At 35.0% G+C, this 14,424-nt stretch overlaps 1 protein-coding gene across 2 annotated transcripts; it reads right to left on the minus strand.

Annotated features, from left to right (window-relative positions):
• Positions 1-4,965: 4,965 nt before the first annotated feature.
• On the minus strand, positions 4,966-14,226 carry LOC131537205 (uncharacterized). 2 transcript variants are annotated; one of them, XM_058770507.1, is made up of 13 exons: positions 12,235-14,226; positions 9,653-9,873; positions 9,384-9,428; positions 9,069-9,122; positions 8,814-8,861; positions 7,426-7,551; positions 7,151-7,321; positions 6,976-7,067; positions 6,576-6,660; positions 6,285-6,497; positions 5,558-5,821; positions 5,331-5,485; positions 4,966-5,212 (listed from the first exon to the last, which is right to left on the minus strand). In XM_058770507.1, the coding sequence occupies exons 2-10, from the start codon at positions 9,836-9,838 to the stop codon at positions 6,309-6,311; spliced, it is 996 nt and encodes a 331-aa protein (XP_058626490.1). In that variant the 5' UTR covers positions 9,839-9,873; positions 12,235-14,226; the 3' UTR covers positions 4,966-5,212; positions 5,331-5,485; positions 5,558-5,821; positions 6,285-6,308. The 2 variants fall into 2 exon arrangements, with proteins under 2 accessions (XP_058626490.1, XP_058626489.1); XM_058770506.1 differs by having other exon boundaries at positions 9,653-14,226.
• Between the last annotated feature and the right edge of the window lie 198 nt (positions 14,227-14,424).

Here is a 14,424-nt window from a genome sequence, read left to right on the forward strand (position 1 = left end):
CCAGCCCGTCAACCAAATATTGCCTAACGGCAGTGTAAAGGGCAAACTTTTCTTTTTTTACTTTGCTGTACTCCATTTTCTTTCGCTGAGTGTCTCGCGGTACAAAGCAAAGCGTGGAACAGATCGTACAGTGTCGTAAATCGTCGCAAAACAGAATTGTCAATTGCACGTGCGCGTTTTCTACTACGTCATTACGGTGCTCCGGAGAATTCAGTTCCCCTGTTTCCCCCTCATAGCGCATGCGCAACTTCAGCAGTGTTTACCGGTTTGCGTAGAGAGACGGCTATGGTTTTGAGTAGCAATTGGGCGAGTTTTGTTGTGAAAACCTGGCAACCCTGATTCAGTACGAAAATCATGACGTCATGATTTCGCCCAGGCGGAGAGAGTGCTTTTGTATGGAAGGCCGACGGGGCCAAAAGTCTTCAAACGGAGCGCGTGAATTTAACCGTGTCAACACACACAATTTGTCCGCGTTAACGTGGCAAATTTAAACGCGTTTCTTTTGTACGTATAGACACGCACATTTTGGCCGTGTTAAAGAAACACTCCACTTTTTTTGGAAATAGGCTCATTCTCCAACTCCCCCAGAGTTAATAAGTTGAGTTTTACCGTTTTTGAATCCATTCAGCCGATCTCCGGGTCTGGCGATAGCACTTTTAGCATAGCTTAGCATAGATCATTGAATCCTATTAGACCAGTAGCATCGCGTTGAAAAATGACCAAAGAGTTTCGATAGTTTTCCTATTTAAAACTTGAGTGTGGGTTTCCTCTGGGTGCTCCAGTTTCCCACACAATCCAAAGACATACAGTTTAGGTCACCTGGAGATTTAAAATATGTCCAAGGTGTTTTCCTAGGGTGACCACCTGGCAATAGATCTGTTGCGGGACAGTACAAGTGATTTTGCGGGACAATGTGGGACACGTGTGAGACAGATATATTTACTACTGTTATGCTATATAAATAATGATTTGTCATATGCACTTATTTATGTTTTTGAGCTCGCACATGTAGTAAGCGAGAGAAAGCGCATCCATTTTTTGTGTGAGTGAAGAGAATCCACCTGCGAGAGAGGAGATTTGTGCTCGCCCTCACATTATAATAATGCACTCTGGACATTTGTCATTAAAATAACGCCACAGAAACCGCCTCAAACGAACTATTAACTATTACAATGAATGGAGATTATCGTGTTTTCCCGCACATCTTTTGCGCGAAAACTATGCCGCAAAAGAATAAATAAAAAGCTTTCTTCAAAAGACAATGAACTTATGTACGTTTTCTTAATATGACAAATAAAAACCAACAGAAAATGCAGGACATTTTCTCAATATGCGACAAAAAGCGGGACAGGTGGTCACCCTATTTTCCCCCGCCTATGGATGCTGGGACAGGCTCCAGCCTTCTCATGAAGGATAAGCAGTATGGATAAATAAGTATTAGTATTCTCACAGTCACTATGCTTCATTGTTCCATCTAAAAGTGCCAGTCAAACCCAAATAATCCCTACTAATAATTTCAACATGCAGTTTGAAAAATCAACTTTGTTCAGTATTGAGCAGCAAATATTTAATATATGAAGTTACAAAATATAAAGTAATAGAGACACACCTTAAGGATAACAGGTATGATTTTTTCCCAAATATCTTAATTAGTGTTGTATCTTATTGATTGATTGATTGATTGATTATGTAGCCTACAGTATTAACCTAATATTCATACAGTGGAAAATTTGAGTACAGGGCAACAAAATAATTGTCTTTGGTTTGAATACACAAGTCTCACATTTGCTCTCCTTTATCAACAGGGAATTCAATATTTCACGTAGAGGCAGATACACAGATCTCTCTGATTCTGATCTTGATGACTGAGTAAGAGAAGTAGTTAGAGGAAATGATGAACTGGGGGCAGAATCAGTCTGGGCACGACTGGCTGGTCAGGGAATTGTAGTGCAACGGCACAGAGTCAGACAAAGTTTAATTTGGACAAATCCAGTGGGAGCAGCACAGCGAGTCACCACACGTAGACTGCACAGAAGAGTCTATCGGGTTGCAGGGCCAAATTCCCTATGGCATTTGGATGGCAATCATAAGTTAATCAGGTATTATGGTTTTTCCATTATTTATCTTTTATGTCATACATGGTGGGATAGATGGGTACAGCAGGCTTGTAGTATTCCTAAAGGCTTCTTCCAACAATCGCAGCGACACAGTTTTCCACAGTTTTGTAGAAGCCATTGGCCAGTATGGAATACCTTCAAGAGTCCGCTGTGATAATGGAGGGGAGAATAATGCATTCTGCCTATTCATGAATGTCTTCCGGGGTTTCACCAGAGGAAGTGCTCTGAGAGGAAGGAGCACACACAACCAAAGAATTGAGAGATTGTGGCGGGATGTTTGGCGAGGCATCACCAATACTTACTATGCCTTATTCATGCTTTTGGAGAGTGAAGGTAAAATTGACAGCAACAATGAAATGCACCTGTGGGCATTACATTATGTATATCTACCTCGAATCAACAGGGATCTCCAACTGTTCATTCATCAGTGGAACCACCACAAGCTGAGAACTGAACGGTACATGTCTCCCCACCAGCTCTTCATTCGAGGATGTCTCTCACAGCTAACTCGAAACCATACTGGTATACGCGGAATTCTTGGAGCAGATGAAGAGCCAGCTGCAGATGTGAACATTCCTCCAGCTACACAAGAAACTACCCCCCAAGCTTTTCAAACAATGTTCACCTGGCCAGAATCTGAGATTCCTGCCAACCAATTCAACATTCAAGAAGGAGTCACGGAACAACTTGTGCAGCAGGTCAACCCTCTTGGTGGAAGGCGTGACGATTTAGGAACTGATATTTTGGAGCAAGTTATTAACTTCCTTGGAAATATTCCTCAACCCATATAGATCACGCACAAACTTGTGGACAAAAGATTGGAATAATTAAAATTTTTAATGTTTTTAAAGGAAGTTTCTTATGGTTCTCTAAGCTGCATTTTATTTAAAAAAAGTAATAATGTGAAAGAACATATTTTAAAATGTAATTTATTTGATTGAAATTGAAGAAATATTTAATATTAATATAATCAATATTGTAAACAGGTTAATATTGTTGTGTACACTACAGTTCACTAAGTTTGTGGTGGGTACAATTACATTTTTTTAAAGACTGTATTTTAAAGATTTTATTCCGAAAGAATGCATTAACTCGATCATAAGTGACAGTACAATTACTTTTTTTTACTTTATAAACTTTGTATTCATCAAATAAAATTCAGCTTTGATCACAGCAATAAATTACATTTTAACATATATTCACATAGAAAACAGCTATTTAAAATTGTTCCAATATTTCACAATATTACTGTTTTTTGTTTTTATTATTAAATACATGCAACCTTGGTGACTATTACAGACCTATTGGAAAAACAAATCACAAAACGTATCACATCATATGTTCTTGCTATGCCAAACACTCTTTTCATTTGACAAACATTTTTTGGATGGTTTATTCACAGCATTATATTTAGATATAATGTATACTTTGTACTCATTTCTTGTATATTTGGGTTCTGCAATACTGTAGTAAAATAAAATAAAAACAAAACTTCCTTTGATCTAGTATTTTTTTATTTTCAGAGAAAAACACAGAAATGCTTTTGCAATTACTATAGGAAGTGTTCAAACAGAAGAATTAATATTTCATTTTATTTTAGATTTTTTTTTCATAGAAAAACAAACATTATAGTCTTTAAATTAATTGTGCTACAACATCAACATATGTTATAACTGTTCTATCTGTATTCTGTATCTGTATATAACTGTAGTCTTATTAGAGCAAATAAAGTTTTTGCCAAAAACACACTTTACATTCTCACTGAACTTTGTTTACATGTGACTAAATTTACAATTTTAGATTAGGTAACACTTTATAATAACCTTCAGTTGTAAGTCATTTATAAGTGATTAGTTGATGAAATAATCATTTACAAAACATTCATAAGCAATTAATAAATGATATGTTAACAATTTGTGTATGTTTTGTTAATTAATTTACAAGTCATTTAAAAGTAATTATTAGGTCATCATTATCTAATCACTTGTAAATGATTTATAACTTAATCTACAAAACAAAGATAAAAATATGAACATATCACCTATTAATCATTTATGAACATATAGTCATGTTTTATAAATGGTTGGTTCATGATTAACTAATCACTTATAAATGACCTTCAAATAAAGTGTTACCTTAAATTTTTCCAAACCCGAGGTACCCTTTCAGTGCGGTGTTAAGCAAGTCAGTCAGTTCCTCTTCTTCTTGGATGCCTCTAGGCAAAAACAGAACCATGCCACATGTTGATACGTATGGTAGTCGGCGATTTTCTTGTGTGTAGAATTCAATTCTCGGCTGTCCTGGGAAGCCCAATGGGGGAATGCTATCCGCTCCAGTAATGAATACCAGCATCTCCTGAAATGTTATTGCTGACTGTTTTTCTGTAAAATTAAGAACAGAGGGTGTAAAAGATTTGGTAAGAGTTAGAGTGCATAAATAGCATAATTATAAAATAAGACAATAGTCAAAATTATCCCAGTCTCCTACCCTGTATGGCATTGAGCAGGAGCTCCCATGAAAGATCATGTCTTCCTCCATCTCTCTGAGGTTGCTTCCTCCTCGCTCCAGCACATTTTGAACAGGCCTCTGAAATCTTCTCTAGTTAGTTCTTTCTGCTTGTTCGTAAACAAGGGTAGGAAGACCTTCCAGTTTAGTTCTATGATCTGCCACATGTTGGCACACGAGTTCATGCCTTCTTTGAACTGTGAGATCATGTCTGCTGTTCTAAAAGAAATAGGTTCCAAGAAATTGACATACTGTATATAGTATACTGAATTTTTGAACATAGTCACAATGCAGTATCCTTCACAAAAATTGGCACCCTATATGTGACCTTGTTAAAGTTTATCTGAGTAAATAAGAACACCCAAATCAGGGATGCCCAAACTGTGTGAAATATCATGATTGAATCTTCCAGCAGGACAATGCTCTAAACAATGATCTAAAGCACATCTCAAATTCAACACAAAAATCATTGACTGACCACAGAAATAAGATTTTGTTATCTCATTCCATTTCACTGACCTAAACTCTAAAACCTATGAAAGGAGATGAAAATAATAGTCCACAAGCGTGGACCTCTGAATCTGAAATATCTGCATAGAAAACAAAAAAAAGTTTTACTCATATTTGCCAGTATCAGTGGAGGGCACTGTAACTAACACGATTAAATCTGTAGACTGATTAAAATGTAAAATATTTAGAGTTTCATACCAAAAGTAAATGTAGTGTTTGATCAGCTGCCCGTAGATTCGTCTCATATCATTGGGTGTTGCACTGTAAATGCCTGGGACTCCACACTCAACAATCCAGTCCCCAAGGCTTGTTATTATTCCATCTATGTCTTGTTGGGTCTGACAAAAAAACACCTAAAACAAAGAAACTCCATTACCATCACAAAACATAAATACCTCCTGTCTGAACTGTAGGAAGATGCATACCTGTCGCACTTTATCTTGAATTTCAACATCTGGCAGGTTATGTCAAATTCTTCTGCAGAATCTGGCTGGCCACACATTAGTTTGAATAATGTGGTATCTAGTGCTTTGATACCTGGTCCACCATGCATGAGAGACCAAGCAATTAGCTTTCCTGCTGTGTAATACCGCTTCATCTCCACAGCTACTTGGTCATAGGTGAAAACGATCTGGCCTGCTTTCCCCTCAAAAACTACAAATGATGACTGCACATCCTGCATCAAAAGCCTAGAGAAATAAAAAGACCACAAATACAATTAAATAATTAAACTGATATTGAAATTAAAGCCTATACAATTTGTAATTATTAACAATAACAATGAAGGCATAATGTATAGTCATCATTATCTTAAAGCTTCTACTAAGAAAAAAATAATCCACAATATTAAAGAAATATTAATACTGTAGTACTTTGAGGTCATATTCAGAGCCATATTCTGTCATATTACATAATACATAATTGAGACACAGGATGGCACTAGTTTGTATAGTTTGGTCCGATACAAGGCGCAACAGAAGCACCATTTCAGTTACCCAAAGAATTGTTAGCATTGCCATAAGCAATGGTAAATATTATATAATATCTGACTGCAATAACTAAAACAAGTCAATATTTCACATTTTTAGTATATTTGCTATTTTAAAAAAGACATCACAAGAATATTTTGTTGATAAATTAGTTTGGACCAACCTGAAAAATTCTCTGCTAGGTCCCCTAGTCATCAGCACTTTCACCTACAAATTCAATTTGTGGAGATTTGTGCCATGCGAAGTAGCTACTTTTCAGCGCAGTACATGCACTATGCAGAACTTTCCTTCTTCTGGCCACTACAATCATCTTTTCTTCCAAATTAATATTTTCCTTTTGGAATGTTCTGATGATGTCAGCAGCAGTAACGTCATCCTAAATCATTACAATAACAAAAAGCACAGTTAATAACATAAATTATTATGACTTTATAAAGTATGGTTGCATACTTACATCACTTTCATGGTTAGAATAAACAGGTGAGGTTAACATGACCACATCCTCCTCCTCATCTTCAGAATCTAATGCATACACTTCACTGTAGAGTACAAAAATGGAAGAATTACTGAATTACATAACTTAATCTAGACATACCAATCCACAAAACAAACTTTATTAAAAAATGTCGTAAATTGTACAGACAAGAACAGTAGTTTTCAATCCCACAGCTCTACAAATTTTGTATGCTTCTGACACACTTGGTTCAGTTAACGGACCTTCCACCTAACAAGCTGATGTGAATTAAAAAAATAAAAAAGACAGTCAAAAATTGCAGAGCGGCAGGTTCCCAGAACCAGGACTGAAGACCACTGGGCAATAGGTGTGGCAATAGTAAAGGAAAAAAATTAAATACCATGTTGGTGCTGATGGTGAACAACAACTTCCTAAGTCCTGAGTAGTAGCCGGTTGATCAGTTGAAGATTCAACACTGGATTCAATTAGTCCCTAAATTGCATAACAATAATATAGGCATAAGAACTTTTTTTCACTTTTAGAAAAAAACAAAAACAATTTGAAGATGGACTTACCTCTATTTGAGCACCTGACATCCAAAGCACATACAAGGTTGAGGGTCTCCTAATTTCATGATCTGAGAGGCTGCCATCAACAGTGCTAAGTATAGTGTTCGATGACCAGGACAGCTGTAAACGAAATATCTCACTGGCCATGTCGTCCGAACCAGCAAAGGCAAAGAGATCCTTTACAACACATAAGCAAGCAATTACAGAAATTACAAATCAGAACTATATAAAACTATACTAAATAAACAGAAAGACCTTATAAGTTAGCCAATACAAATTACCTGAATTGGTTGAGACACAACAAAATTCCTTGTTCTCCTGGTGCCATCAGGGTACTGAAGCTGTATTGCAATGCCTTGCTCCGGCTCAGCAATTCGACTTACGTGTGCCCTCCTTTCAGCAATTTTCTTTAAATAGATGTATAAATGTTACACACACACACAATATATATATATATATATATATATATATATATATATATATATATATATATATATATATATACACAGTGTGTGCATAACTGGGTAACAGTTTACAATAAGGTGTCATTTGTTAACATTAGTATTAACTAACATGAAAGAACAATGAACAATACATTTATTACACAATTTATTAATCTTTGTTAATGTGAGTTTATAAAAATATAGTCTTTCATTGTTTGTTCATGTTAGTTCACAGTGCATTAATGTTAACAAACACAACTTGTGATTTTAATAATGCATTAGTAAATGTTGAAATTGACATTAACTAAGATTAATAAATGCTGTAGAAGTATTGTTTATTCTTATTTCATGTTAACTAATGTAATCAACTAATGTTAACTAATGAACCTTATTGTAAAGTGTTGCCCATAATTGTTTGGCAAGTTGATTTTCTGATCAGTTTTGGAAAATGGTGGCGCTGGAGACTAAATGGTCCCTGATGGTTTTTACACCTAATTCTTCAGTTTAAATCATAATTCTTTTGCAGTTAACATGTGTCTTTTCTTCTCCATCTGCTTTTTCTGACCCAATGACCATTTTGCTGTTCAATAGTCATGCCTTAACTTTGCATTTCTGTATTGCATTAGTTTTGAATATTTCTCGAGACCATGTAGGTTAAATATCTGTTTTGGCTCGTTTTATCTGTAAAAGAAAAAAAGAAAACCTGCTTAATTAATAGTAGTTATTAAGATTAATGTGGTTTGGAATTGTTAAAATATGCTTGGAAAATTATCAAAATATCAACTTATCTAACGATTATGCATGCACAGTGTATATATATATATATATATATATATATATATATATATATATATATATGGTAACACTTTATTTTACGGTTACACCTATTAGTTGCTTATTAGCATGCATATTACTAGAATATTAGCCATGTATTAGTGCTAATTAAGGACATATTAATGCCTTATTCTACATGACCTTATTCTACATCCCTAAACCTACCCAATACCTAAACTTAACAACTACCGCAATAACTATTAATAAGTAGCAAATTAAGAATTTATTGAGGGAAAAGTCGTAGTTAATAGTTAACAAGTGTTACCTACTCTAAAGTGTTACTATATATATATATATATATATATATATATATATATATATATATATATATATATATAAAGAGAGAGAGAGAGAGAGAAGAAAAATAGAAAATATATTCTAGAAAAAAATACCTGTCTTCGCCTTTGTTCTAAGGATTCAACATGGCGCCACCGATGATCCTTTTTTTAACATAAGAGATGAGAATATAATCTCACTACTCAAAGCATAAATGCCATTGAATAAAAGTTAATAATAAATCCCAAGACAAAATCTTATTTTGAGAATGCTGTATGCTTTAATTAAACATTTCAGCAAACTACAAAAATACCAAATATATATATATTTTTATAATTACTTCGTAGATGATGAGAAAGCTGGTTACTTACTCTGTCACTGGTTCCTTGAATACTTAAGGCTTCTCTAGTTCCACAAATTGGATCCTATTGACAAAATGACACTAAATCAGAATACAGAACTTTGCATGGTGTGTTCTTGCTGACTGACAAAAAGGACTGAGAAATAAGAAACATTTAACACTTTATAATAATGATTTTATAAAACAGCCATAGTTTGAAAAGAGGTAGTAGTGGTTTGTCTAAAACATTTCATATTAGAAATTCTGTAATAAATAAACTTATCCTGTATATCTGAAGAATCATAATGTGAGAAAAATGTACTGTAGTACTGCTCTGACAGTTCACCTCATTACTGCTCTCATGCTGTATGGCAGCCAATCTGGATGTGTTCTGTCAAGAATAAAGGCAGTATAGTCTTTCAAACAAGTTTTAATTTTAATTGAATATTCATATTAAAAATAGTAATAGTAAGCATCACAGTATAAGCAATGCAGGATGAGCACAAAGTTTATAGATAGTCAAGAAATGACTTGGAAATAAAATTTTAAAAAATTGTATTTATAGCACAACAATTCATTAGGGATATATTTGGTAGAATAATTTACTGCCCTTACCTTAAGCCTAACATATACTGCTGACCTGCCAAACACCGGGCATGCTTTTATAGCTGCAGGGCAAACTGAGCTCAACTGAACAGGTATTACCCTTCGCCTCCTGTCAACTCTGCAGATTTCAATTTCACCCTCTCCTATTATTGGAAAAGCTTCCCTAATTTTCTGATGAAATGCCCTCTCATCCATTGAAAGTGGCACAACTACTTTTTTAACTGTTGTACCTGTTGAAAGTAAAATATAAAATATGAATATCAAACATGAATATCACAAATGACAACAATAATGTTCACGTGTAATAACCATATTTAACCCTCATAAGCACTTGTTTTCCTGTTTACACTAGTGTCCAATTTCAACAAAATTGAAAGAGTAATTGTAAAACAATTATACATTTTTAATCATACAAATAATATATCATTTTTTTTTTGTTTACTTCTCATCTATACATTAATGCTGTGTTTTAGGAAATATGAAGTACTTTTGTACCTGTTTACCACAAAAATCCTCAACTACACCATTAGCTTGCATGTGAAATATTAAATTATTATGAATAAATATCTTAAATGATGATCTAAATTTAATTTAAATAGTTTCTGGATATTGCTCTAGGTGTTAGGTGTACAATTCTGCCATCTGGTGGTTAGAGAAAAACTTGCAGAAATCACAGTTTTTGAAAGAATAGTGTAATGACCATATATATCCAGCAGAGGCCCATAGAGAGCCATTCATTTTTCTGGAAGTGGTCAACTGCTCCTCTCACAACTTTTCTGACATATATTTTGTAAGTATATATTGAAACATTATAAAATACATTAAAAACAGTATTTTTGCCAAAGTTTAGAATTTGTTTTTGTTGTTTGATGTATTTTGAAGAGCCCGTTTTTGCAATAATGCCACATAAATTTGCAGAAATGCCACACAAGTTGTCACTAAAACGTGATTGCAGGTACATATTTATTTCAATCTAAAAAGTAAAATAAAAACTTCTTAGGGGGATCAAGTGACTCAACCATCCAGCAGTCATTATTTTGATCTGGTTCCTTTTTTTGAGTGGTATAACGTTATATAATTTGAATTATCTTTTGCTTATTGTGTTTTGCTTTGTTTATGAGTCCATTGCTTTAAAACTTAGTACTTTTTTTGTAGGTTTGTTTTTTTTTTAATTTATTATTTTGTTGTCAACCAAATTTCTGTGAATTGGTTGTTAACTGAATGGTTTCTTTTTGTTTGATTATATTTGTCTATTATTTTTTTCTTGCATTCACCGTTTCAAGTACTGATTTACTAGCGGATGGTGACCATATGTGTGTGTAATTGCTCTTAATGCATGGAGTACTCAGTTTTATAATGTGTGTGAGTGTGTATATTTGATTGGATGTTTAATGTGTAATTCTGCTTCCTCTCCAGTGGTTGGGGTGATCAGGATTCGTGTCTGTGTGGACGAGTCTCTCTCTCTCGGTGGTGGTCTCTTCCGATTGCAGTGTTCCACATTTGTGGTCTGAAGTGTGAGTGCACGAGTGTTTGCTGTGTCATTTTCAGGGAATGAGCGAGTAGTCCCCAGCCCTGGAGTGGAGGTTGAAGTGTGTGTGTGGTAGTGTGTATTTGATTCATATATTTACATCTGCTAATGATGTCCAAATAAAAACTGTACTTTTGTATTCCATCTATCTCTGGTCTTATCTCAGCCGCAACCGAACCTGTGTGCTTTAAAGTTAATCTTATCAGGCGATTCCCCGGTAAATTTGCCTCCGGGGTGGCGTAGTCGGGTATCTTAGAGGGCTAGAGTTTGTCTGCCTTTTGGGGGTGAGGTAACTCTCTCTCTCTCTGGTGTAAACTTTCAAATGTATGCCCTTTGTAAACGAACACGCCGCTACATATGCAACAGGGTGGATGAAGTCATGGATGCCTTGGTTGTCTATTACTACCATCTTATACCACCAGATGAAGAACATAACTACAGGTAATATTATTTTGGAAAATAATTCATTACATTGTTTATTGACTTTCTTACTAGGATTTGGCATATTAATCAGGGATATGTGTTTTTGCTGCAGATGGTTGCTAGCTGAAGTGCTGCAGAGAAATGCAGTGTCAGTTGAGGAAAGGGCAAGAATAAAATTTCTGCAACAGCAACAAGCCAAAGCCTACCGAACACAGGCAAACAAAGACAGGAAGTCACGATTATTAGTGCTTTTTACAGACAATGAAAGATTGAGAGTAGTGATCGACATCTTCAGAGGTATTTTGATTAAGAAAGTGTATATGACTAAATGTAAATAAATGTAAGAATACTTGGAAGGCACTGAATGAGGATGATTATTCACTTGGAGAATTTTGTTTGTGCTTGTTACATTTTGAATATTTTATCTACCATATAACGAATTGGGATTCACTACATATGTCCATGAACATCAGTTTTGAATCATTATATTTTTCTAGTGTAGAATATGTATGTTTTTTTAACTAATTATTATTTTATAATGATGTTTAATTAAAATGTCCTCTTTTGTGTACAGGAGTTCTCCCAACGTTCCAAAGTTTCCTCAAAAAACTTCAATACGAGAAACCAATGATGCACTTACTTCACGCAGAGATGGTGGCTTTGGTCAGAGAGCTGCTCAGTAAGTTCATGAAGCCTGAATCCATTGGCCTAAGTGCAAAAGACATCCTAAAGGTCGATGTTCATTGCAGAGACTTGCACTTGTCAGACAAAAGGCTCTCTGTTGGACAATTCTGCTTCTCTAAACTGAACAAAGCACAATTGGAGAAAAAGCTATGGGTTTCAAGTATCTATTCTAGTCTGAGAGAACTCTGCACCCAAAACCAGCTCTTCTGTAGCCAAAGCCAGCTCTTCTGTAGCCAAAGCCAGCTCTTCTGCAGCCAAAGCCAGCTCTTCTGCAGCCAAAGCCAGCTCCTCTGCAGCCAAAGCCAGCTCCTCTGCAGCCAAAGCAGCCATGACCTATTCAACAGAAGTACTTTCTTTCCAAACTTTGAAAAGAAGATGCTTAGATCGCTTAAAAGACTTCATTTATAGCCCAGAAACGACAAAAAAACTGAAGAAAAATTAGATTTAGAATGATAAATAGCCTTTTGAGTTGCACTAAGATTGTAATACAGTAAAGTATTACACTACAGTAGTTTTCTAACATCTATGCATTTATTGGTTTGATGCACTTTTGTGTTTTTTATGTTCTCTAACTAATACAAATTTCTATTTAAGTTGGCAAAGTTTTCTGTTTTGGTAAAAGCACCTAAGAATGTTTGCTTATTTCAGAGTGAGCAATGTTGAGTGCACTTTATGCTGTTTGCACATTACAAAGAAACCAATGGTAAATGCACTTAATGTCATTAACATGTTTCAAAACTAGCAATTCAATAAATTTTGGCACAAACATTCATGTTATGTTATTTTCTTGACACAGTAAGCCTAGTACTGCAAAAGTTTCAATTATTTTGGCACAATAATTGTTAATGCGTTGAAAATATGACTGTGCTGTTGCTCATAGAATTGGTTAATAGAAAAAACTGGCTTGGTAAAAGTCCTGGTTGAGCCACAGAAAGTTCAGGCTCAGGATTTTTTTTCACTTTAAGCCCTGGTGGCCTAATATTAGTGTAATCTATTAGCTACGCATAAAACCTGTCTTTTTACTTTTTACTTTGTACCAGATATGGGTGTCATGCCATATGTATTTTCATTGTACAGGAAGAGAGCAAAGAACATTTTCATTATCAAACAGCATCAATGACTTCAGTCTAGACAGAGTTCAAGCACTCTCAAAAACTCCCATTAAAATCAATGAAGCTGTTTACACTGTGAAATGAATGTCTTACTCAAATCGCAGGTACATCTGCACTTTGTCGTTTCTGATGCGAGAATTCACCAGAGAGCAGAATTTAGTGAGGGAACACACGCACTGAGCAAAACACCAGCGTTTCAGCGATGACTCATCTGAACGTCTCTGATTGGCCACTGCATTGATAAGCTCAGCTGAATAATCATGTGTGATTGGTTACAATGCACAGTGCTCTAAAAACGCATCTGCCTCTGGTTTAGCGCCAGCCAAAGCGCAAACCAAGATATGCTGCACACTGTATGTTCTAATCACACTGGTGTGACCATATAATTTTTTTTTTTATTATTATTATGCTATATTTTGTCTTTTTTTTGGGAGCTGCATTCAAAATTCACTTGGCTCAAAAATCTGTCAGGGCACTTAAAGATAGCCAGCATTTATAGCGGTGATTTATTTATTGTTAAGAGCTATAAATGCAGAATGAACTGTAAGCTGTCATGTATGCACTGAATCATGCAGCATGATTGAAGCTAAATGGACTTGACTTATGCGAAAGCACAGCGCAGCATTGACCTGAAGTGCCTAGTATGCGCAACGGTCGAGCCAGAGCCACGCTCTTTGACTACCTCAAACTTTAGGTAAATATAAAGTTTTCTCTATAGCTCAAAAAAAAAAAAAGGGAAAAATTGTTCACTATTGATACTGACCTTGTTTTACCTTAATTTTCCTTCCCCACATATTTCACACACAGGTGTTACATTTTAGGGCAAAAAATACAGTACAGGAAATTATACTTTGATGTGAATGACAGCATAGAAAATAAGTAATTTGTGTAAAAAATAATCATCACAATAAATATCAAAATAGATTATGCTTATATTTTACTTTTTGTTTAGATTATGTGGTTTTAAATTTATCATAATTTATGGTATATATGATGGATGTAAGGTTAGCTGTCTAGAACCAGGGAAAACTTAA

The sequence above is a fragment of the Onychostoma macrolepis genome, chromosome 03, assembly GCF_012432095.1.
Source record: "Onychostoma macrolepis isolate SWU-2019 chromosome 03, ASM1243209v1, whole genome shotgun sequence".
Classification (NCBI taxonomy): Eukaryota; Metazoa; Chordata; class Actinopteri; order Cypriniformes; family Cyprinidae; genus Onychostoma; species Onychostoma macrolepis.

Bases quoted from the DNA above. Each gene is read 5' to 3' on its own strand.
- LOC131537205 (XM_058770507.1), bottom strand. From the start codon at position 9,838: ATGGATGAGAGGGCATTTCATCAGAAAATTAGGGAAGCTTTTCCAATA. The intron at 7,322-7,425 runs GTAATTTGTATT...TGTGTTGTAAAG, and splicing joins TTGTGTCTCAACCAATTCAG to GATCTCTTTGCCTTTGCTGG. The intron at 7,068-7,150 runs GTAAGTCCATCT...TATGCAATTTAG, and splicing joins TGTCAGGTGCTCAAATAGAG to GGACTAATTGAATCCAGTGT.